The sequence below is a fragment of the Rhinoraja longicauda genome, chromosome 25 (assembly GCF_053455715.1).
Source record: "Rhinoraja longicauda isolate Sanriku21f chromosome 25, sRhiLon1.1, whole genome shotgun sequence".
Taxonomy (NCBI): Eukaryota; Metazoa; Chordata; class Chondrichthyes; order Rajiformes; family Arhynchobatidae; genus Rhinoraja; species Rhinoraja longicauda.
The window spans coordinates 26,461,539-26,486,221 of NC_135977.1; the positions used below are offsets into that span (position 1 = coordinate 26,461,539).

Genomic DNA, 24,683 nt, shown 5'->3' on the forward strand with positions numbered 1-24,683 from the left:
CGTGACTTTGTTTTGGCATTGTAACCATTTTTATAAAATAAAAAGGAAATAGTAATACATAACACAAGTATCACATACGAGAAGATATCAACGGTGCTTTGTATCAAGGAGGTACTGAATAGATATAAAAGCAGATGGGGGGAAAATGAAAAAATATGAGACAGGAGAAAAAATCAAACAGATAAAAGATGTTTTAAATGGAATTTAGAATTTTCATTTGACTTTATAAGAAAAATAGATCCTGATTTTGTTTTTAAAGTATTGTTATCATATTAAGATTATGCTCCCTATTTTGTGGGTTCCTTCACCCTGTTGACTGACATGCTGAGTTACTCCAGCAGTATGTGTCTATCTTTGGTGTAAACCAGCATCTGCAGTTCCTTTCTACATTTAGTTTATACAAACTATCCTCATAATTTAACGTCTTGAAATCTGCAAATCTGATTCCCACCAGAATCAATGTATTGACTGAGTATTATATCCTACACCAGGGATGTGGTCTGACCAAATCTCTGTACGAGTAGGAATATCCAGACCTAGACTTTCACGTTAAACTAGTCGGACAGCAGGAGTGCTCCCCCTCCTCCCCTATCCCCACCCCTCCCCTTCACCCCTCCCCTTCACCCATCCCCTTCACCCCTCCCCTTCACCCGTCCCCTTCACCCGTCCCTTCACCCGTCCCTTCACCCCTCCACCCCTCCCCTCCCCTCCACCCCTCCCCTCCCCCCTCCCCTCTCCGCTCTCCTCCCTCGCCCCCCTCCCTTTCCCCCTCCCATTCCTCCCCTCTCTCCCCCCAACCTTGGACCCATTGCCGGGTGGGGAGTGCCCTCGTGGACGGGTAAGGGGGGGACAGGGAAAAGGCACCGAAGCATCTCCTGAAGCTCGGCTGCCTGTCGATCACCACTGGCATGTTGAATATAATCCAGTTATGTGGCCAGTCCAGACAAGGCTGCATCTATAACACTGCAGATAAATCTCAAAGTTACATCCCCACCCCAACAGCTTGCCATCCATGTATGAAGATATCATTCTCTAGAACAATAAAACTATGCAATTATTATTTTCGGTATTTGCTCTAAACTTCGCCTTTTATTTGTTCACTCTCTACTTTTACTAGCTATATGTAATTATTAAAGTAATTATTTTGCTTAAATCTTTTGCAATCTCTGTTACATTGTTCAAAACAGTTTTGTTTTATACTTAGGTGCATGCCACACTGGAACTGCTTGCAGTTCTCACAGTGGTGTTTGAACTTGGTATGAAGATGAGATGGTTGGGGTTTCAGACCTTTATTAGGCATAAAAGAACTATGCTGAAAGTAAGTGTTTCTTAAATGTTCAATGAAAGTCATTGTGAGACCTTTAAGGATTGCCATCTGGAGATGTTTTTATGTCCCAATCCACATGTGAATTTTATGCTAGTTAAACGCTGTCTGTTTTGCACAGGCAGCAATAATGTGCATTAGCATTTCTTAATACTTGTACTGTTGTATTCTTGTAATTTATAATTTCCATTTGGTGAGTTCCTCCAGCAGCTTTTTTGTTAATCAAGATTCCAACATCTGCAGTCTCTTGTATCTAAATATATTGGATTTCTGGACTATCAGAATAGTTAACCTCTGAAAATAATTTGTTCAATAACTGTCGTCGAATTTTTAACTGGGACCTCAACACTTGTCATCTCATCGCCCCTTCTCCCGTCACGCAGCGACCCTCTGTGGCTCCGGTGTTTCAACATACTAGGAGCATGGAGAACCAGCTGAGAATCAGTCTGAAGAAGGGTCTCGACCCAAAACGCCACCCATTCCTTCTCTCCTGAGATGCTGCCTGACCCGCTGAGTTACTCCAGCATTTTGTGAAATAGATGCTCAATAACTGTAATGGTTCCATACTAGGATTATTAATCACACCTTTGTCAGGATCATTCAAGACATTGTTTCCGTTTGGGAGCTGGTAATCAATTTGTAACAATGTGATGAATTAATCGATTTCACAATTAGCGTTGAGCTCAGTGAAGAACCTGATGCGAACAATTGATTGTTGCTTTTGGTGGAGCAAATGGTGAAGAAACAATCATCTGAAGGACTGGAACTCCTGGCAAATGTCTTGTATCCTGCTAATTGCTGGATGTTTTGCAGATTAATAATGACATGGACCAGCAGTGCATCATTCTGATTATACAAATTCCCTTCAATTTCTGATTTGAGCCTTCGAATCTTCTGCCAGAGTTTAAGGAAATTGACCAAAGTTTTAAGGAAATTCAAGAACTATAGGTTATATCATATCATCATATCATATATATACAGCCGGAAACAGGCCTTTTCGGCCCACCAAGTCCGTGCCGCCCAACGATCCCCGTACATTAACACTATCCTACACCCATTAGGGACAATTTTTACATTTTACCCAGCCAATTAACCTACATACCTGTACGTCTTTGGGGTGTGGGAGGAAACCGAAGATCTCGGAGAAAACCCACGCAGGTCACGGGGAGAACGTACAAACTCCTTACAGTGCAGCACCCGTAGTCAGGATCGAACCTGAGTCTCCGGCGCTGCATTCGCTGTAAAGCAGCAACTCTACCGCTGCGCTACCGTGCTGCCTTGACAACTTGACAAAATTTGTACATTTGACCTTTTTTAAAAAAGAAGCTAATGTTGTACTTCCCCCTTTTTGCCACCTCATTTGCACTTTTTGTTAAGGAAATGAAGTAATTTTGTTAAAAACAACTTTAGCTTCCCCTTGCAGAATTTATTGACTGCTGTTATTGCACAGATCACAAAATTATTTATTTATTAGTCTCTCTGTTTTGAGATATTTAACCATGTTTTTAATGTGGTATTTTTGCAGAGTTCAGTTTTGTTTGTACAGTTTATAGAAGTCATTGTGGTATTAATCAGACAGACCTCGCACGTCCGGGTGACTCGTGCTTTGCGGCCAATCTTTCTGGTAGACTGCAGATATTGTGGTGCAGTGAGAAGGTAAATTCAAAGTAATTAGTGTTGAGTCTTTGTCTTTTCTAAATTGATGCTGATATCCAGCTTGAACCAGTCTTACAGTGACAGCTCCAGAATCAATTTTTTGTCTCGGATATGTTTTGACATTGCCAACACATTCACACCACTAAATGTTTTGCTTCATGTGAGTGATTGATTTTAATTAAATAAATATAACCATTGGAAATAATTCATTCCTATTTAATATTGCCATTATAGTTAACAAGTACAAAATCTAGAAAAGTAGGTTCTTCAATCATTCATTACTAATGCATTTTATCTCAGTATTTATTTGCGATTACACTTATATATGATTTACATCAGTCAGTAATTCGATGATTTAAAATTAGAGAGCAGAGGTAATTAGACTTTGGCACATGAATGAAATTAGTTCTTACTTTAAAGTTATACATTTAGTTGTTATTTTTATCTTTTCATCATTTTCTTCTTGAGGGATGACATTATTACTGTTTATAATGGCAGTTTCCATTATAAATACATCACACATAAAATGATAATGAAAGAAGATAACAAGGTGAATGTAAATGTAATAATACGTTAAATCCATTAAAGCTCTTTTCAGCTTTAAAAGATTAGACAATAGGCAATAGGTGCAGGAGTAGGCCATTTGGCCCTTTGAGCCAGCACCACCATTCAATGTGATCACAGCTGATCATTCTCAATCAGTACCCCGTTCCTGCCTTCTCCCCATACCCCCTGACTCCGCTATCTAGCTCTCTCTTGAAAGCATTCAGAGAACTGGCCTCCACTGCCTTCTGAGGCAGAGAATTCCACAGATTCACAACTCTCTGACTGAAAAGGTTTTTCTTCACCTCTGTTCTAAATGGCCCACCTCTTATTCTTAAACTGTGCCCCCTGGTTCTGGACTCCCCCAACATTGGGAACATGTTTCCGGCCTCTAACGTGTCCAACCCCTTAATAATCTTATGTGTTTCAATAAGATCCCCTCTCATCTTTCTAAATTCCAATGTATACAAGCCTAGTCGCTCCAGTCTTTCAACATACGACAGTCCCGCCATTCCGGGAATTAACCTAGTAAACCTGCGCTGCACGCCCTCAATAGCAAGAATATCCTTCCTCAAATTTGGAGACCAAAACTGCACACAGTACTCCAGGTGCGGTCTCACTAGGGCCCTGTACAACTGTAGAAGGACCTCTTTGCTCCAATACTCAACTCCTCTTGTTATGAAGGCCAACATTCCATTGGCATTCTTCACTGCCTGCTGTATCTGCATGCTTCCTTTCAGACACTGATGCACTAGGACACCCAGCTCTCGATGTACGTCCCCTTTTCCTAACTTGACACCATTCAGATAATAATCTGCCTTCCTATTCATACCACCAAAGTGGATAACCTCACACTTATCCACATTAAACTGCATCTGCCATGCATCCGCCCTCTCACACAGCCTGTCCAAATCACCCTGCAACCTCATAGCATCTTCCTCACAGTTCACACTGCCACCCAGCTTTGATTCATCTGCAAATTTGCTAATGTTATTTGTAATCCTTTCATCCAAGTCATTAATGTATATTGTAAATAGCTGCGGTCCCAGCACCGAGCCTTGCGGTGCCCCACTAGTCACTGCCTGCCATTCTGAAAGGGACCCATTTATCCCCACTCTTTGCTTTCTGTCTGCCAACCAAATTTCTATCCATGTCAGTACGCTACCCCCAACACCATGTGCTCTAATTTTGCACACTAATCTCCTATGAGGGACCATGTCGAAGGCTTTCTGAAAGTCAAGGTACACTACATCCACCAGCTCTCCTCTGTCCATTTTCCTAGTTACATCCTCAAAAAATTCTAGAAGATTAGTCAAGCATGATTTCCCCTTCGTAAATCCGTGCTGACTTGGAACGATCCTGTTACTGCTATCCAAATGCTCCGCAATTTCGTCTTTTATAATTGACTCCAGCATGTTCCCCACCACTGATGTCAGACTAACTGGTCTATAATTTTCTGTTTTCTCTCTCCCTCCTTTCTTAAAAGGTGGGATAACATTAGCTACCCTCCAATCCACAGGAACTGATCCTGGATCTATAGAACATTGGAAAATGATCACCAATGCGTCCATTATTTCTAGAGCCACCTCCTTAAGTACCCTGGGATGCAGACCATCAGGCCCTGGGGATTTATCAGCCTTGTCCCATCAGTCTACCCAACACAATTTCCTGCCTAATGTGAATTTCTCATGGATTTATGTGGAACTGTACCTTAGGTATTTAGATGGAGCAAGAAATTGTGGAAATAGCAGTTATCTTGCTTGAGTATCTATGAGAGACCATGAGAGTGATTATCCATTTGTTTTGATGATTCAAGTTCAAGTATGTTCAGACTGGCTTTGATCTGTTTCTGCCTCTCTGTCCTGTATTTGGTTGAAAATAAAAACAAAGACCAGAGAAAAGAAATTATGAAACAGCAAAGATATGGTTGAGAAAGAAATAATGTGAGAGCCCTATACTGTCTTTGCTGCAGGGACGTACTGCAAAGGAATCCTCCTTTCTATATTTTTTCTCTATTGCTGCTCAGTCAAATTAAATATGCACAGGACAATCCCAATTTGGGAATGCAGTAAATATATCAAAAATAGTGTAACAGAACTCTTGTAAGTGACAAGATTAGTTCTACTTTGCCTATGTTTTCACACTAGCTATCACTCTGATTTATGGATATAGTTTGTTAAATTTAGCCGTTTTCAATAATTTATGTTGGGTTGTCAGAAGGCAACACATATCAACATAAGAATGATCTGAACTAATACTTATTTCTATTCAGTTATTGAATCTGTATAAACATAGCAAGTGAACAAATTTGGTGAAACCTGAACCAATTTTGTCATGTGTTAAAATTATATTGAACACCTTAATGTGTCTTAAGGTTACAAAATACAAAACTATATTTTGTATGTTAACTTGAATAGCCATTGTAGTTTATTAAATACCTCAAAGTCAAATTTCATCAATGGACATTTGACCTCATATAAAATATAATCTCTCTTTATAGTGGGGGGAACACTAAAAGCTTTATTAAATTAGGAGAGATAAATTGCTTCACAGGGTAGGAGGATTTTTTTAATTAATGGGATAACTTTCCTTAACTATTTGTGAAATTTCTATTGAAGTAACATTTCACCTCTCCAATGGTTATGCCTTCCGGATAAAATCAATCTGCAGCTAATTGGAAACATTTTGTTTAATTGACCTTATTTAACATTCTTAGAAAAAATCTTTATTTAAAATTAGTACCTAAGGTGCGAAAAGCTCTAACTATTTACATTCTGAATTTTCAGAAATTTGCGCCAGATCTTCCAATCTCTTCCTCCCTTTATTGACATTTTATCACTACTACTTTTCTTCATGGTTATTTTCGCTATTTTAGGTAAGTTCTTAGCTCTTTTGTTGAAGTTTAATCTTTATACCGTATGTATCCAATCTAAGTACATTATTTTTAAGCATATTGTTCATGTTAAGCATTGAAAACATTGAGACCAATTAATCAAACAGATTAATAGTCAATTAAATGTATTTTTATTTGACTGGTAGAAACTTTATTTTGCATCGATTATGGAATAATGAAATTATCCATGTTAAGCAACAATATTTCATAAAGGGAAGCAAATTATTAGTGCAGGATGTATTATTGAGACACTGGTGGCATTGAATAAATAAGGCTGGGTGACTGCTATTGTGGTAATTATGATAACAGCAAAACTAAGTAACTAAATGTGAGTGAAACTGCTCTTCAGATTTTACCTATTACAGTGACACTTCTGTGCGACCATGGCACAAGATTCTAGCAATGAAAATTAGCCTTCCTCATTGTCTGAACATAAATTTACAAAAATGCATGAAATCGACAATTGAACTTTAATTGATTTTTATTTACAAAAGAAAAGGGGTGTTGAATGTATTTGTAAACCTTGCAAAGCGATATTCCTCAGCCCTTTCCAGATGCATCCCTAGCCCTCAATATTCCTGGCACGTATTTAAACATTCTCTAGCCAGCGTTATCAAAAATATACAGGTGCCCGACCTCTGTGTTACAGCAGCTCAGGTAATGAAAATTCACCATTACAGTTTTCACAAATCGTTACCCAAATATATGAGATCGGGAATAATGTTTACTCTCACGGAATTTAGGTGAATAATCAGTGAAAATAAATGGATTTTTTTTTTCAATTCGCATTTCTTCACTCATGCACAGATTACAATCATTTGCATTAGGTAAAATCACAGTGCAGATCCTTGTCTAGGAATGCAATGCCCTCTCCCCCCCCCCCCACAATAACAGGGGTCGCCTGCATAACTAATTGTAGAACAGAAAGAGTCAACAGTTGTCCATTGCAGATTACATGGAATCATCACAGTGAAGGCTCTTTATCAGAAGCAAAACTATTCCATGATGTATATGAGGTTGCCTTGGTAACATGATTCCTGGATATCGCTTTTGATGCCAGTGAGACCTCAATACAATTGGTTTCTAAGCAGGGGAAATGAATCAGACAATTATGATGAGATATCTACAAAGCCAAATTGGTAAACGATTGTAGTATAAGTCACATATAGTGTCCGCAATGGCATAGGATCTTGCAATGTTTGTCAGTAATTTTTAGTAGACTACTACATCATCACCCAGGTAGTGATTTCAGCATGTACATAAAATTACCATGTTAAAGTGAAGCAGTAGTTAGGATCTAGAATTAAATCAGAAAGACAGCTGACGTAAATTAGAAAACTCTGGGTCATTATAGTAAATGAATGGTCAAATTTTGGATCTTAAGTCAACAGATTTTTAGGAGTGTAAATTAAATCTAAAAAAAATTCAAAAGTTCATTTACCTCTGCCAGATGGTTAGCTCTGGTGCAGCTAAAATTTATATCTGGTTACAATTGCCATCACAATGTAGAAAGAAAGGAAAGAATAAGAATGGAAAAATGGGAAATGTATAGAAAATAGATGCAGGTGAAGGTCGTTCAGCCCTTTGAGCCGGCACCGCCATACAATATGGTCATGGCTGATCATCCAAAATCAGTACCCCATTCCTGCTTTTTCCCCATATTCCTTGATTCCGTTAGCCCTAAGAGCTAAATCTTACTCTTGAAAACAGCCAGTCTATTGGCCTCCACTGCCTTCCGTGGCAGAGAATTCCACAGATTCACAACTCTCTGGGTGAAAAAGTTTTTCTTCATCTCAGTCCTAAATGGCCTACCCCTTATTCTTAAACTGACCCCTTGGTCTGGACACTTCCAATGTGGAGAATATTTTTCCTGCATCTAGCCTGTCCAATCCCTTAAGAATTTTATATGTTTCCGGAAGATCCCCTCTCATCCTTCTAAACTCCAGTGATGACAAGCCCAGTCGACCCATTCTTTCCTCATATGTCAGTCCCGCCATCCTGTGAATTAACCTGGTGAACCTACGCTGCACTCCCTCAATAGCAAGAATGTCCTTCCTCGAATTAGGACACCAAAACTGCACACAATACTCCAGGTGTGGTCTCACCAGGGCCCTGTATGACAGCAATAGACCTCCTTGCTCCTAAACTCAAATCGTCTCCCAATGAAGGCCAACATGCCATTAGATTTTTTTCACTGCCTGCTGTACCTGCATGCTTACTTTCAGTGACTGGTGTACAAGCACACCCAGGTCTCGTTGCACCTCCCCTTTTCCTAATCTGATGCAATTCAGATAATAATCTGCTGTTGTGTTCTTGCCACCAAGGTGGATAACCTCACATTTATCCACATTATCATGCATCTGCCCACTCACCCAACCTATCCAAGTCAGCCTGCAGCCTCTGCTTCCTGTCTGCCAACCAGTCCTCTATCCATGTCAATACCCTACACCCAAAACCATGTGCGCTAATTTTGCACACTAATCTCTTGTGTGGGACCTTGTCAAAGGCTTTTTGAGAGTCCAGATACACCACATCGACTGGCTCTTCCTTATCCAGATTAGTCAAGCATGATTTCCCCTTCATAAATCCATGCTGACTTTGACCGATCCTGTCACCACTTTCCAAATGCGCTGTTATTACATCTTTAATAATTGAATCAAGCATCTCCCCTATACCTAAGGCTATCTGGTCTATAATTTCCCATTTTCTCTCTCCCTCCTTTCTTAAAAAGTGGGGTTACATTGGCTATCCTCCAGTCCACAGGAACTAATTCAGAGTCGAGAGAACATTGAAGAATGATCACCAATGCATCCACGATTTCTAGGGCCACCTCCTTGAGTACTCTGGGATGCAGACCATCAGGCCCTGAGGATTTCTCTGCCTTCCGTCCTGACAGTTTACCTAACACCATTTCCTGACTAATGTGGATTCCCTTCAGTTCCACCCTCCCACTAGATCCTCGGTCCCCTAGTATTTCTGGGAGATTGTTTGTGTCTTACTTAGTGAAGACAGAACAAAAGTACTCGTTTAACTGGTCTGCCATTTCCTTGTTTTGCATTATAAATTCACCTGTTTCTGACTGTAAGGTATGAAGGTTTTTTTCCCTTTCACCCTTGCAGATTTAATGGTTCAAAGGTGCTTTTATTGTCACATGCGCGAAGTGCAAACGCACGGTGAAATAATTTTCTTACAAAGAGTCCAGTCTTGTATTGCCACACCCATGTATATCCCGATTAGCAACTGGTACAGAAATAGTCTACTGATCCCGCATGCAAGTGCACCATGTTAGTTACATCTCAGGATGTAAATCTGTAATTATACTGTCCTTGAGCATGTGATACCATATTTTTCCTGTTTGTAGGTTTTTATTTGTTTTCCGCCAATCCGTTGGATCCAGTAAGTAATCACGGCTAATAACAGAAATGCTTGCCGGTCATACAAATGACTTCTATTTAAGTACAGCGCGGCATATGTGCCTGTAATTAACATTCCAGCAAAGTATTCCTGGCCATTTATGCATCATTTCTGTAATTGGATCATTGCCAATAAGTTCTCAGAACTGTATGGTTATTAGATACAAGTTTTTTTTTTAATGTGTTTTTTTCATTCATTGTTTCATGTCGGTACTGTGTTTAAAAAGATGCAAACTAACCATTTAACACCGCAAAGCTGATAATGTCCCGTTGATAATAATACTTTATCTGTCTTGATACCTTAACAAACCACAAACCTGTAAAGTACGCCCTCCATTGCCTTAATCCAATTACCTCAAGTCCCTGTCCTCTAAAGTGACCAGTTATCCTAGGCCCTGTTACTCTGATGACCATGTAGATCATCCCCCTACAAGAGACTCCAATCTGACACCCCTCCCCCACCCCCAAACTGCCAAACTTCTTTCCTTATGTCCTCCATAAGACTAACTTGCCATTTTCCTATATAAGCACTACCATGGCATGAAATGGCCCATTCAGCAGCACTCCATAGTCAACCATTTTCTGTTGCGGCTGCTAATAAACATCAATCTTTAATCACAGACCAGTAATTACCCAGCAACAAACAAAACAAATTGATATTTAAATCTATGGTTTTCCTCAGTTGCTGCTTTTAAACAGTTTAATATTTTATAATGAATATAGTACAATTTTTTTTCATCGAGAGATTAAAGGGATTTGGTTTTTCTGACAATATTATTTTTTCTCATTTCTTACAGTATTTTAGCACTCCAGAAGACAGTCTTGTCAGTTTGTTTGTTCTGCTAACTACAGCTAAGTAAGTCGACACAAATACATCAATTGAATTTAGAAGAGAATAGAAATGTTTGCATTTCTCAACATAATCACACGCAGGGAAAAGGAGCTTTTCATTGCTAGGGACTAGAATAAGCTTAATTCCTTTTAAATTTGGTAAAAATTCTGAACAATTGTCAACATAGAAAACATCTTACAATGTATGCCAGTGGCACAATGTGTTTATATAGTGATAGCCATCAGCTTAGGAAGTAGGATTTACGAGTGGTGTGTGGCATGCATGTCATTCGTGGTAAACCATTATTGTCAGCTGAGACAAGAAAAAAATAGACAGACAAATCCCCAAGAGAATCAAATACTTCTAGGATCCATTATTTAGCTTAATAAAATTTCCTTTCAGCTCTGTTCATAAGTGCATGACACTCAGCTTCACAAACTGGATAGGTCGCAGGTTTAGTTTCAGACTTGTACTGACTAAATGGTCTCAGCTTGGCAGTGGGAATGTGTTTCTTAGATGCACAATTCCTATGCTGAAGAATGGAAAGTTCTCTTTAGAATGTTGTGATGGAAATTGTGTGTGTGTATTGAAGAAGGAGAAATGAGGACTTAACTGTAGTATCATCTATAGTTAAATAACAAACAGTCCAGAATCACCGATGAAATCTATCCACTTTGTACATTCGATAAATCTGCATGTGCTTTTAATTTAATCTGACAATAGTCTTCAATTCCAAGAAAGAAATGAGGAGGAAAGTGGGGTTGAATTTACGAACTGAAACAGTCTTTCAACTTTTCTAAATAAAGCTAATTCTGTAGTTTTCCAGATGTGATGATGCCAGCTTATTCCAAAAACTCTTGGTCCTGTGTGTTCTTTATTGTGTACTTATCCATCGAACTCTACTTCATCATGAATCTGGTATGTTTTTGGGTAATGTTAATTCAAAACTCAAGAAAAACAAACTGAATTTATTTTGCTACATGTGTTTGCTATATTAAAGGTGTTGTAATCTGATCTGAATTTTCCAGCTTCTTGCTGTGGTGTTTGACACATTTAATGACGTTGAAAAGAGGAAGTTTAAATCACTCCTTTTGCACAAACGATCAGCAATAGAGCACGCCTTCCGCCTTCTGGTCAGCAAGCGGGTAAGTATTCTACAAAAACTTCTGTAGATAAGTCACTGAGAGATTTGAGATTGTATTTGAAGATTAATTTTATTAATTATTGTACAAAACTTTGGCATAAATCAGTAAACAGGTGATTATGTTGCTGCAGGCAATGGCCAACCTGGTTTGTCATTGAACCTAAACCTTCCATAAACCATTCCTGATTTTTAATTTAGGTTGAATCCAAGACAAAAGCTTAAGCAAAATAATTTCCTTATACTTTTGTTCAACGTTTGCTTGGTGAATTGTACTTTTCACCATTGTTACAATCAAGAGGTCACACAAAATATACAACAATATTACAGCGTGTAATAATATAGATAATAATGGATAGACTATTAAAACCCTTTGAATTTATATATTTTATGCAGATTCTCTATTAGAGTGGTAAAATACATCTATATTACACTCTCAAAAATATCCTAAGATTGGCAATGAATTTTGGTCAAAATACACTAAGGTTACTCATCCAGTCTAACCGACCCCAACCAGGTTTCATAACCTGCTATCTGCCATCAAGCAAGGCAAGGTCAACAGGTGTGTGGGAATATGACTGCTTGCAGGTTCCCTTCCAAGCAGCACAACGTCTTGACTTGGACGTATCATCAGTGCTGTCTAATTCATATCATATCATCATATATATACAGCCGGAAACAGGCCTTTTCGGCCCTCCAAGTCCGTGCCTTATACTCCCTGAGCAACAGCAACGTGCAAGCAACAATACCGGAAGAACTGCAGCAGTTCAAGCTTGCCATCATACCCTCAGGGGAATTAGTAATGGGCGATAATTGCTGGCTCTAACACCAATGCCCTGATCCCAGGAAATTAATCAATCAAGTACATCTTGAGTAGGTATACTCTTTCCTTTCAGTTTATAGTTCCATGCTACTGATATCCTCAACATTCATCTGGTAAGCTCAAGAGGAATTGAAATTGTGTGGGATGTTCTCACTAAGTCATGTTGAAGCAGGCTTCATTGGCACACTGAAAGCTTGCTTTTTCTTGTCTGACGCCCATTAAAGTATCATTGAAGATGATGTAAAATACATCTAAATATACCATAAGCTATTGGCCATGTGGAGAACCCAAGATAAAAATCATTTGTATGGATTTGTTAATTTCAAATAATGTTTCATTTCGTACAGAAATTGAATTGCATTGCGGAAATACAATGGCTGCCTCGCCAACAGTCTGTCGGTCTGTCCCCTCTTTCTTTTGTTGTTTGTTTGTATGTTTTTAGTGTTCTTTAGCTTGTTTTATGTGGGGGTGGCTTCCATCACAGCGAGGAACGTGGGAAATCCGTTGTGGTGGATGTTTATGTTAACTTTTGTGTAGTTGTGTGTCTTGTTGCTTTTTTGTAGTATGGCTGGATGGTAATTCGAATTTCACTGTACCTTAATTGGTACATGTGACAATAAACTGACCTTGAAATCTTGAGTCAAAGGTGTGCAACATAACGCAAGTGTTTAACCAACGATTAATTGCCGACAAGATTGCCATTCATTCTCATATTCAAGTGCCCATTATTTATTAAAGTACCTTGATCAGATTCATATAATCTTTTTAATTGCAGAAGTTTTTAATGACAACTGAAGATTATTTTATTTTTTAATTTCATAACCTCCCAAGGGCAAAGCAACCAACGTCAGTGTTGCATGCTACCTGTCTCCTGTGAATTTGTTCATCATAAAACATGGGGAATGAACATGGGACTTTCAGGTCTATATGACGTAACTCCTCACAGAGGAACGCGGGGCACAGTCAAACATAAACCACATATATAAATCATATATATTTTATGTTGTATGCTTTATTGCAGAGGCATAATGGCATTTCCTTCAAACAGTTTGAGGGTTTAATGAGATACTATTACCCAAGAATGAGTGCTCGAGATAAATATCTCACCTTCAAAGCACTGAAGAAAAGCAATACAGAGTTACTTGGGTAAGGGCTTTCAGGCATTGCATCCTAATAATCAAGTTAAAAAGAAAATGTTTTTGTTCCTTTCTAAATCATTTACACTCTTCAACTTTAACTGTGCTTGCTAGGATTGTGAAAGTATGAATAATTTTGTGTTTAAAATATATGTTCCATAGAATAGAAGATTTTTACAACTTCTATGAAGTTACTGGATTAAAATGGAAAGTAAGTATTGTGGAAATTTTACAATATGGATGGAGATATATATTGGAAAGTTGGATTGATGTCCATTTTATCTTCTCTATATTATTTTTATATTGAACCCAAACTGTGGCGTGCAAATTCAGTTAAAACATCTAGTATAAAAATAATTAAACTTCCAATGCACTGGTGTTATCTCAATATTCAACATCATATAGATGGCAAACAATATTTAAAGTATGGGAAGATGCTGTTTCCTTTTGCCTCACTTTTTAAATGGTAAATGTAAAATGTGCCTTAATTGAATAATAGAAATATTGTAAGATGATTCAGTCTATATTTTTTAATGGAGTAGATCTCCTATTTCTCTGGATGAAAGGGAATTTAAGGGAATTATTAGATTTATAACATAGTGTAAATTTCCCCGGTGTGGGACGAATAAAGGAATATATTATTATTATTATTAGTTTCATAATTTCGTCCCACGCTCTCTGTGCATCTCCCCTTGGGAGTGTGTAATTGCTACTCCTCGCCCAATACGTTATCATTTATTTATATAACATCTTAATAATACTGTCAAACAAAGTAAAAATGTGCTCCAATTGATTACAGTTTGATATTGCTTTTCCATCCCTAGGCAAAAAGAAGTGGAGACTATTGGTTTTATGACCTCCCACATACTCCATTTCTTATTTTTAAAGGTAACAATCACAGTGAATGATGTGTTGAAATTGCCAGGTTCTACTTGGATATCCTATAATTATTTTTTTTTAGAAGTATAAAAATCATGTGATCTTCAGTAAATTTAATTTTAATTTACCGAGTGGTTTATTGAATACATCCAAATATTGCAGATTATAATGAGTTACAAAGCTGAAGATTGATCTCCAGGTTTGAGTATAAGAAAATAACTGCAGATGCTGGTATAAATCGAAGGTATTTATTCACAAAATGCTGGAGTAACTCAGCAGGTCAGGCAGCATCTCGGGAGAGAAGAAATGGGTGACGTTTCGGGTCGAGACCCTTCTTCAGACTGAAGAAGGGTCTCGACCCGAAACGTTACCCATTCCTTCTCTCCCGAGATGCTGCCTGGCCTGCTGAGTTACTCCAGCATTTTGTGAATAAATACCTCCAGGTTTGAGTAATAAGTTCATAAGTTTTAGGAGCAGAATTAGGCCATTTGGCTCATCAAGTCTACTCTGCTATTCAATCGCGACTGATATATCTTTCCCTCACAACCCCATTCTCCTGCCTTCTCCCCATAATCCCTGACACTAATACTGGCTAATCATTGAAATGTTATGGGTGAAATCGACATCAGAGCCCAAGATTAAAAAATAAGTTTTCTTTTGCTATTTTTAAGATTTCATTTTTTGGGATTTATCAGGATTGCTAAGATTAATATTTATCACACATTAATTATCTTGCAAGGTTAGTCAAATAGATCTTGCTTGAACTGCAGCGATTAGGTTTTGATGATATTCCCACTGTAAAGATAAACAAGGTTTCAGGTTTCTGATCTATGGTCATGAAGGAAACGCAATGTATGGCCACATCAGTATGGTATGTCATTTAAGTGGGATCTTAATTGAGTCGTTACTATTCCCATGTCCTTGATATCCTGTTTTATTTTCCTCTAGAATACAGGAGGCAAGTAATGATTTTAATCAAGGCATATAAAATTATTAGAGACCAGATTAGGGTGAACAGAAGGATTCTATTCCTCTAGTGCAGGGATCAATAAATCAGGTGAGAGATTTAAGATGTGTAGGAAGGAACTGCAGATGCTGCTTTAAACCGAAGATAGACACAAAAAGCTGGAGTAACTCAGCGGGACAGGCAGCATCTCTGGAGAGAAGGAATGGGTAACGTTTTGGGTCGAGAAGAAGGGTCTCGCTGAGTTACTCCAGCTTTTTGTGTCTATCTTCAAGAGATTTAAGATAATTGGCAGAAGGGTTGGAGGAGACCATTTTCATCCAAAGAATGGTGGTGAGGATCTGGAACCCACTGCCAGAAAGGATGGTGAAAGTCAAAATGTGCATTACATTTTAAAGAGTGCTAAATGAACATTTAAAGTGGCTTAAAAGCCAGAAATATGGAAATAATCATGAGTCAGACAGCATCAGTGCAGAAAGCACGGAACGAGAGGGTGAGAAGCAGTGGTAGTGTCTTTCTAAACAGCTTATTTTTAATACCAGCATATGACACAATATATCAAAAAATGGCTTCTTATGTCATAACTTGTATAATTCCTTAGTAATTTCTAATATAGTTTGAACAGTTTCAAACCATAATACAGATGCCATTTTTATTAGAAATAGACGAAAAATGCTGGAGTAACTCAGAGGGTCAGGCAGAATCCCTGAAGAACATGAATAGGCAACTTTTTGGGTCGGAAACCTTCACACTTTGTAGGGGGGCAGGAAAGATAGCTGGGAGAGCTGAGAAGGGGTAGGACAGAGCATGGCCAGTAATCGGTTAACACAGGAGAGGGGGGTCATTTAATAGGCAGATTGTTGGACAAACATCAGAGAGATAGGTGTGAGCCCGAGGGGATAAAGAGTTGCGAATTGTTAGGCTCAAGGAAAGAAAAGTTTTGAATTGTGTATCCATTGTAAACAGTATAAGTGGAGGGTGAGGTCAGCCAGGTTTCAAGGGAGAGGGGGGAGAGGGAAGGGGAGGAGGGGGTATGCACGAGGGAAGGGTTCTTGGGGGAGAAAGGGGAGGGGAAGGAGGCTATTGTGGGTTAGTTACTTAAAATTGGAAAATTCAATGTTCATACTGCTGGGTTGTAAGCTACCCAAACGGTATATAAGGTGTTGTGAAAATGGAGGAGGCCCAGGACGGAAAAGTTTGGGAAAGGGAATTAAAATGGTTAGCTATATATTATGCCATTTTTATTATATGGAAACTTCAACATGTTTACAATAGGGACATTTTAACTTGCTATGAACGATAAATCTTTGAACTCTACTCTACTTTTATAGGCATTAATATCCTTGTGAAGTCCAAAGCATTCCAATATGCCATGTGTGAGTAGATGTATTTGTTGCTCAGTTTATACTCATTGATCCATGCTGAAAAAGTTATATTTACAGCTATCTTTACGATGCTTAATAAGTTCATCTTCAGAAAGAAGATATGTTTTAAAGATATTTCTGCTATGGTCATGTGAATACATTGTCTCAGAATTTTTGAAACTAATTAATCAGGCCTATATTATGATTTGTTCCTGTTGTAAAGTGTTCTTCCAACCACTTTGATTGATTTCAGGAATATAATTGGAAAAAGGGCAAGAAATTTTTCTGCATAATGCTAACTTCATAGCATGATAATTGACAGAGAAAATGGAAGTTTTTTTGCACGTAATATTGTTTAAAATATTACTTTGGAGTGAATGTTAAGCTTTATGGGGAAAATTAATTACACATGTATTTTCTGAAAACAGTACAACAACTTGATAAATATACACCTGTCTTTCCACTACAGATGTTGTAATTGCTGTAAACGGAATTTGGATACTGGCAGACACACTCATGATTAAAGGTATCAAGACTACTTTGCAGCTCCAACTGTGTAATTGGTTCAGACAGAGTTGATTAATGCGATGAATGGAGCTTTCTGAGAACTGGCAGTTCCATAAAGAACTGTTTGCTATCAGCTATTAGAGGCTCGGCTCATTACAGACCACCACTAGAGAAAAGTGTTCAAGCCACTTCATATCCAACCTCTCAACTTCATGCAAGGGATGAGTAATATACAGATGGTAACCTCATTCATTTGGGAGGAGTTTCCATCCCGGCAGTGCACAAATGTGTATGAATTACTTATTTAAGAGTCAAGAGTATTTCATTGCCATATTCACTGACAATGGAACAATGAAACTCTTACATGCAGCAGCTTTACAGACCTGTACAATTCGCATGGCTAATATATAGCAAACAAAAGCTCAATAGATTGATAATTAATACATTCAATGCTTTTGATTTATACAATTTAGTTACAGTTTCTGTTTATTGCCACCTGTACTAAGGTACAGTGAAAAGCTTTTGTTGCGTGCTACCCAGTCAGTGGAAAGACAATATATAATTACAATCGAGCCATTAGATACACGATAATAAGGGAATAACGTAGTCACTATACTATAGATAATAAGGGAATAACGTATAGTCACTATACTATAGTGCAAGGTCAAGCTGGTAAAGTCCGATCAGGGATAATCTGAGGGTCACCAATGAGCTAGATAGTAGTTCAGGACTGCTCTCTGGTTGTGGTAGGATGATTCAGTTGCCTGCATACCTGTTGCTTGATTTCTGAGTATTTAATGATATTTTAAGTTAGTTTTATAAATGTTTTGAATTATTTAAATGGAACAGTTCAGTTATGAGGGGAGATTGGAGAAGCTAGGTCTGTTCTCCCTGGAGGAGGTTAAGAAGGGGGCATGATTGGGGTGTATAAAATTATGTGAGGTAGAGATAGAATCAACTGCAGGAAACTTCTCCCCCATATCAGAAATATATAAAACTAGATGGCGTAAAGTTAGGGTAAAGGGGATGAGATTTGGAGGGGAAAGGAAGGGCACTTTCATACCCAGAGCTGGCACTGGAATGCACTGCCTGAGAAAATGGTGGAAGCTGGAAATCTGGCTTCGGAATAAAAGGCTAGAGACTGGTCCACTGTGGATGTGTTGTGCTGAATGACCCGTTTCCATGCAGAATGATTTTATGACTCCAATTGTTCTTGAATTATGAATATTTATCTCTTTTGTATAAAATATGGGTTTTAAATTATACTTTGTTTCTTTTCTTTTTAATTATTGGGTTTTTTTCTTTTTGTAGATGGTGCTTTCTTCCTTAGGATTGTGCCCTGGAGTTACATTGTATTTCTCACAAGTAGGTGCAATTTATTATTGAACTATCATCCAATGACATAATTCTTTTTGTTTTGCATTTTTTTCTCATTGCGTTAATCTCAGGCACATTTTAAAGTGGTGGTGTTAAACCTAAATGATAGGGTTTGAAAATGACAGGAAATATAGAATATAAAAGCACGAATTAGCTAGTCAGTGTGTCAGACCTGCTCCGTCATTCAGCACGATCTTGACTGATCATCCACTTCAGAGCTCGGTTCCTGTCTTCTTCCCCTATTGCTTGAATTCTTTAGCACTAACACATATATCTGTATCCCTTTTGATAATACATAATGACCTGGCCTTCACTGCCTTCTGTGGTAGGAAATTCTGCAAGTTCACCATTCTCTTTTTTTTTAATTATTTTTTTTTAACAAAGTTTATTTCTGATTTTTATTAATACGGCTTTGATAATTCAATGCATGAACACATTAATGCTGATAAGTATCCCCCCACCCACCACCCCCCACCCGCAATACCATTCAATATACTAAACATAAAACACAAACAAACAAAAAAAAAACACCCCCAGAGAGGAGGGAAGCAGAAAAATCGGAATGTTAAGACATATCAGGGACCATTCTAATATTTCAATTCCACTCTTAATTACATACACACATATCAAAGACGCTACCCAACCATAAAATTATCAGAGCCTAAAGCATCAATACAACTAAGAAAAGGTTGCCATATCAATGTAAACTTGTCAGCTGATTCCCTAACAGTATACCTAATCTTCTCCAATTTAATAAAATACAACATATCCCTAATCCACTGTGCAAATGTTGGAGGGTTACAATCTTTCCATCTGATCAAGATTTGTCGTCTGGCCACCATCGTGGCAAAAGACAAAAGATTTTGTTTATTATTATTTAATGCAAGATTTTGTGTTACCACACCGAATAAAGCAAGGGGGGCTGATGGTTTCAAAGATTCATTGGTAGTTTGGGAGAGCATATCAAATATTAATTGCCAAAAATTAGATAACTTAGGACAATCCCAAAACATGTGAATTAAAGTGGCTTGGTTCTGCCTGCAACGGTCACACGTGGAGTCTATATTGGGTGTAAATTGGGCTAGCTTAGCTTTGGTCCAGTGCAATCGGTGGAAAATCTTAAACTGCATAACAGTATGCTTCATGCATATCGAAGATGTGTATATACCCCCAATCATCTTTGACCAGATAAAGTCTGAAATTGTCATGCCCAGATCCCTTTCCCACTGCTCTTTTAGGGAGTTAAGACTTGAAATGTTTTCTTTTATTAGTAAAGAATAGATGTCACCTATCTTTCCATTTCTGATTGATGTAATGTTATTAATTGAGTCTAGGAGTGTGTCTGAGGGCTGTGAAGGGAATTGAGTGATATTAGAAGATATGAAACTGCGAATTTGCATATACCTAAAGTGTGACCTAGAGATATTGAATTTCTGAACAATCTGCGCAAAAGATGCAAACAAACCATTTATAAACATGTCTTTAAATGAACAGACCCCATGATTGAGCCAAGCACTGAATGAAGCATCTGTCGAAGGTGGCAGAAATGCATGGTTCGTTACAATAGGAGCGAGTATTGAGAATTTACAGATATCAAAGGATTGTCTGAATTGCTTCCATATTTTTAAAGAATTAATAACAACTGGATTAGAAGTGTATTTGGTAATAGGCTCTGGATATGGCAGACCTGAACATAATAAGGCGGCTAATGAAGTGTTCTTACAAGAGTCTCTCTCTAGAATTAGCCAGTCAGGTACAGTGGTTAATACATTTCTTTTCATCCAATAAGAAATACTTTTAATATTTGCTGCCCAATAGTAAAACTGAAAGTTTGGCAGTCCAAGCCCTCCCTGCCGATGAGGTCTCTGTAGTATAGCTTTGCGTATACGTGGATTCTTTTTATTCCAAATAAAGGAAGAGAGCTTTCTATCCAGAGAAATGAAGAACGTTTAAGTTAAAAAAACTGGTATACACTGAAACATATAAAGAAGCTTGGGCAATATGTTCATTTTTATAGTGTTAATCCTACCTGCCAAAGATAGAAGTAACAGATCCCAACGGTCAATATCCTCTTTAATAGAGGAAAGGAGAGGGGGAAAGTTTGCTGAAAAAAGGTCTTTAAATTTATGTGTGACCCAGATACCGAGATATTTTATTTTGTCCATGCACACTTTAAACGGGACTGTACGTATAAACAGGGATTCTCTTGCTGCCAGATTTAAGGGCATCAACTCACTTTTTTGTGTGTTAATTTTGTAGCCAGAGATTTTGCCAAATTTACTTAAGAGATTAAGAACTGCAGGAAAAGATAAGGAAGGATCAGACAAATAAAGTAACATATCGTCTGCATATAGCGAAACTTTATGTTCCAACCCTGCCCTTGTAATACCTTTAATATCTTTATTGCTACGTAAGGCTAGCTATATAAAATTTTGATCCATGATAAAAAAATTGGTCCAAATCCAAATCCAATTCCGACTGTCATGCCTTATTAGTATTGTGTAGGTTTCTAAGGCATCACCTCTCATTCTACTATACTCCGGTGAATAGAGACCTAACTAACCCAAGGTCTCACCAGTTGGCAATGCTGCCACCCCAGGAACCCCTCTCCCATCAGGCAAGAGGTATAGATTCAGATTCAGGGGCAGTTTCTTTCCAGCTGTCAGCAGGCAACTGAACCATCCTATCAACAACTGGAGAGCAATGCTGAGCCACCATCTACCTCGTTGGAGACCCTCGGACTATCGTTAATTGGGCTTTACTGGACTTTCTCTTGCAGATTATTCCTTTCATCCCATATCTGTCCCCTGTGGACGGCTCGATTGTTATCATGTATAGTCTTTCCGCTGACTGGATAGCATGCAACAAAAAGCTTTTCACTGTACCTCGGTGCACATGACAAACTAAACTAAACTAAAAGCAGACTAGTAAATCTCTGTAGTGCTCTCTCCATGGAAGTACATCCTTTCTTACATAAGGAGACCAAAAGTGCATGTAAAACACAGTTAGGTTCTCACTAAGGTCCTGCACAGCTACAACAAGACATCCACACTCATACACTCAAACCGTCTTGAATTGAACGCTGTCATACAATTAGCCATTCCAACCTGAACACTTGCCTTCAGCGACTGGTGTACAAGGCCATTCTCACTGTACATTTTCCCAGTCTACCACCATTCAGATAACAATCTGTCTTTTTATTTTTTTTAGGTGCAACAAGGATAGCATTCCATTTATCTAATTTGAACAACTATCATGCATTTGCCCACACATCCAACTTGTCTAAATCACTTTGCAGTTTATTTGTTTCCTTGCAGCTGACAATCCACCTTCAGCTTTAGGCAATCTGCAAATTTGGACTTGTAGATATGTATTGATGTTGATATATATTGTGCATTGCAGAGGCTTGTGCTGGGGATCATTCTGAAATTTATCCACACATCATAATCCAAGTACAAGCCAGCTAGGCAACCAAGCAATTCTAGGATTGTTTTTGAAGGGGAATGATTTTCTGATCCCAACCATAACAGAACAGTAAAATGGAGACACAAGGAACTGCACATGCTGGTTTACAAAAAAAAGACAGAGTGCTGGAGTAACCGACTGAGTTACTTCGGCACTCTTGTGTCATTTTTTCAAAACAGAACATCCTTGATTTGGTGAAGTTCCTGCATTTAACTCTACTCTGTTTCATCGTCCATTTGCATTTGTTTTATGTTCTGCAGATTTTTTTGCTGTATAGTTTATAAATCATTACATTGCTAATAATTTACTGAACAAAAGTTTCTTTATCTGCCCTACCCAGAATATTCCACTCTGAGATAATGATTAAGGAAGTTATGTGATTTAACCTCCATTATATGTTGAGTATATCTGAGCTGCTCTTTCTGTACAAGTATATATCTTCTCTTGTGCAAATGTACCTAAAAAGGTATTTTACCATAACAAATCTCTCTTTTCTTCAAACTCCCCATGACATTTTTTAACCTTCCTTGAAAATTTCCCTCAAGAGTCTAATGTTATGTCATTGTGATTGATCAGAATGGTTGTGGACCTTGGATGCACTCAGTAATGGAACCTTAATATCTTACCATACCATACCATACCATACACATACAGCCGGAAACAGGCCTTTTCGGCCCACCAAGTCCGTGCCGCCCAGCGATCCCCGTACATTAACACTATCCTATACCCACTAGGGACAATTTTTACATTTACCCAGCCAATTAACCTACAAACCTGTACGTCTTTGGAGTGTGGGAGGAAACCGAAGATCTCGGAGAAAACCCACGCAGGTCACGGGGAGAACGTACAAACTCCTTACAGTGCAGCACCCGTAGTCAGGATCGAACCTGAGTCTCCGGCGCTGCATTCGCTGTAAAGCAGCAACTCTACCGCTGCGCTACCGTGCCGCCCGAGTTGCTGAGTTATGTGAAAATGAGAATATTATAAGACACTTTTTAATGTGCTGTTGTCTTAGAATTATCCAGCAAGCTAAACAATGATGTTTGCTTCCACAATATATTTAGAAACAAGCCCTACTTGCATTTGTAAAAATATTAGGGAACTGAAGTTTGAACTACTTATGGCATTTACTAAGCTGCAATAAGTTCTCCACAGCAATAATAAGCTTCCTTTTCATACTAATCAGGAGAATCATAGAATGCAAATAATTATTTTAATTTGTGAATTAATCTGCTCAAAGACAATAAAGAAATTTTAAAAGCTCACAGGGTTAGTTTAATTTATTGTCACATGTACCGAGGTGCAGTGAGAAGGTTTTATGTAGCATGCTATCCAGTCAGCTGAAAGACTATACATCACTACAATCAAGCCACCTGCAATGTACAGATACAGGATAAAGGGAATAACATTTAGTGCAATATAAAGTCCAGTAAAGTCTGATCAAAGATAGTCCGAGGGTCTCCAATGAGGTAGACTGTAGGTCAGGACCACTCTCCAGTTGGTGATCGAATGGTTTAGTTGCCTGATAACAGCTGGGAAGAAGCTGTCCCTGACACTGGAGATATGCGTTTTCAAACTTCTGTACCTCGTGCGTGATGGGAGAGGGAGGAAGAGGGAGTGTCCTTGATTATGCTGCTGGCCTTGCCAGGGCAGCTTGATGGAATCAATGGAAGGGAGGTTGGTTTGCGTGATGATCTGGGCTGCAATGACAAATCTCTGCAATTCTTGGATGGAGCTGTTCCCAGACCACGCTGTGATGCATCCCAACAAAATGCCCTCTACGGCGCATCTGTAGAAGTTGGTGAGAGAGGTTGGGGACATGCCGAACACCAGTGGCGATTCCTGCTAAAATAAACCCCAAAATTATGATTGACTTCAATATGATTTAATCATCCCTTTCTTACACTCAAAATTATTTTCACTGCAGCATTTTTTTTCATACAGTGATTGTAATTTTATGTTTTGCGCAGTTTATGGTGTTGAAATGTTGCTGAAAATTACTGGACTGGGACCATCTGAGTATTTCACATCTGGATGGAATCTGTGAGTATGGAATAAACACCACCTAAAATAAATAAGGTTTCATCTTCTTGTGGCAAGAAAGTGCAGACTTATTTCTTAGAGTGCTGGAAAAATAATGTAAATCAGAATTAATTTATTTAAACAGTTTTTTAAAATTGAAATTTTATATCCAATGTATGATCAAACTGTTGACAAAAATACTTTGTGCAAGGCAATAAGGCAGTGATGTTCCTGCAGCTTTGCATTTAGAGACCTGGTTATTATTCTCCTGTGCTTCTGTTGTGGTTCTATGGTGAATTGAAGCACAGCGGATGTTCTACTTTCACTAATGGAGCTTCTGCATG

At 38.3% G+C, this 24,683-nt stretch overlaps 1 protein-coding gene across 2 annotated transcripts in view; it reads left to right on the forward strand.

Annotated features, from left to right (window-relative positions):
- Positions 1-24,683, forward strand: part of tpcn1 (two pore segment channel 1) — a 70,244-nt gene that overhangs the window by 25,118 nt on the left and 20,443 nt on the right. For both annotated transcript variants that reach the window (XM_078421730.1, XM_078421731.1), the window contains 14 exons: positions 1,205-1,318; positions 2,850-2,980; positions 6,310-6,398; positions 9,778-9,812; positions 10,627-10,685; positions 11,480-11,579; positions 11,690-11,806; positions 13,647-13,771; positions 13,924-13,972; positions 14,586-14,649; positions 16,936-16,980; positions 17,438-17,494; positions 18,787-18,840; positions 24,288-24,360. In XM_078421730.1, coding sequence (XP_078277856.1) covers positions 1,205-1,318; positions 2,850-2,980; positions 6,310-6,398; positions 9,778-9,812; positions 10,627-10,685; positions 11,480-11,579; positions 11,690-11,806; positions 13,647-13,771; positions 13,924-13,972; positions 14,586-14,649; positions 16,936-16,980; positions 17,438-17,494; positions 18,787-18,840; positions 24,288-24,360 — 1,112 coding nt within the window. The remainder of the gene's footprint in view (positions 1-1,204; positions 1,319-2,849; positions 2,981-6,309; positions 6,399-9,777; positions 9,813-10,626; positions 10,686-11,479; positions 11,580-11,689; positions 11,807-13,646; positions 13,772-13,923; positions 13,973-14,585; positions 14,650-16,935; positions 16,981-17,437; positions 17,495-18,786; positions 18,841-24,287; positions 24,361-24,683) is intronic.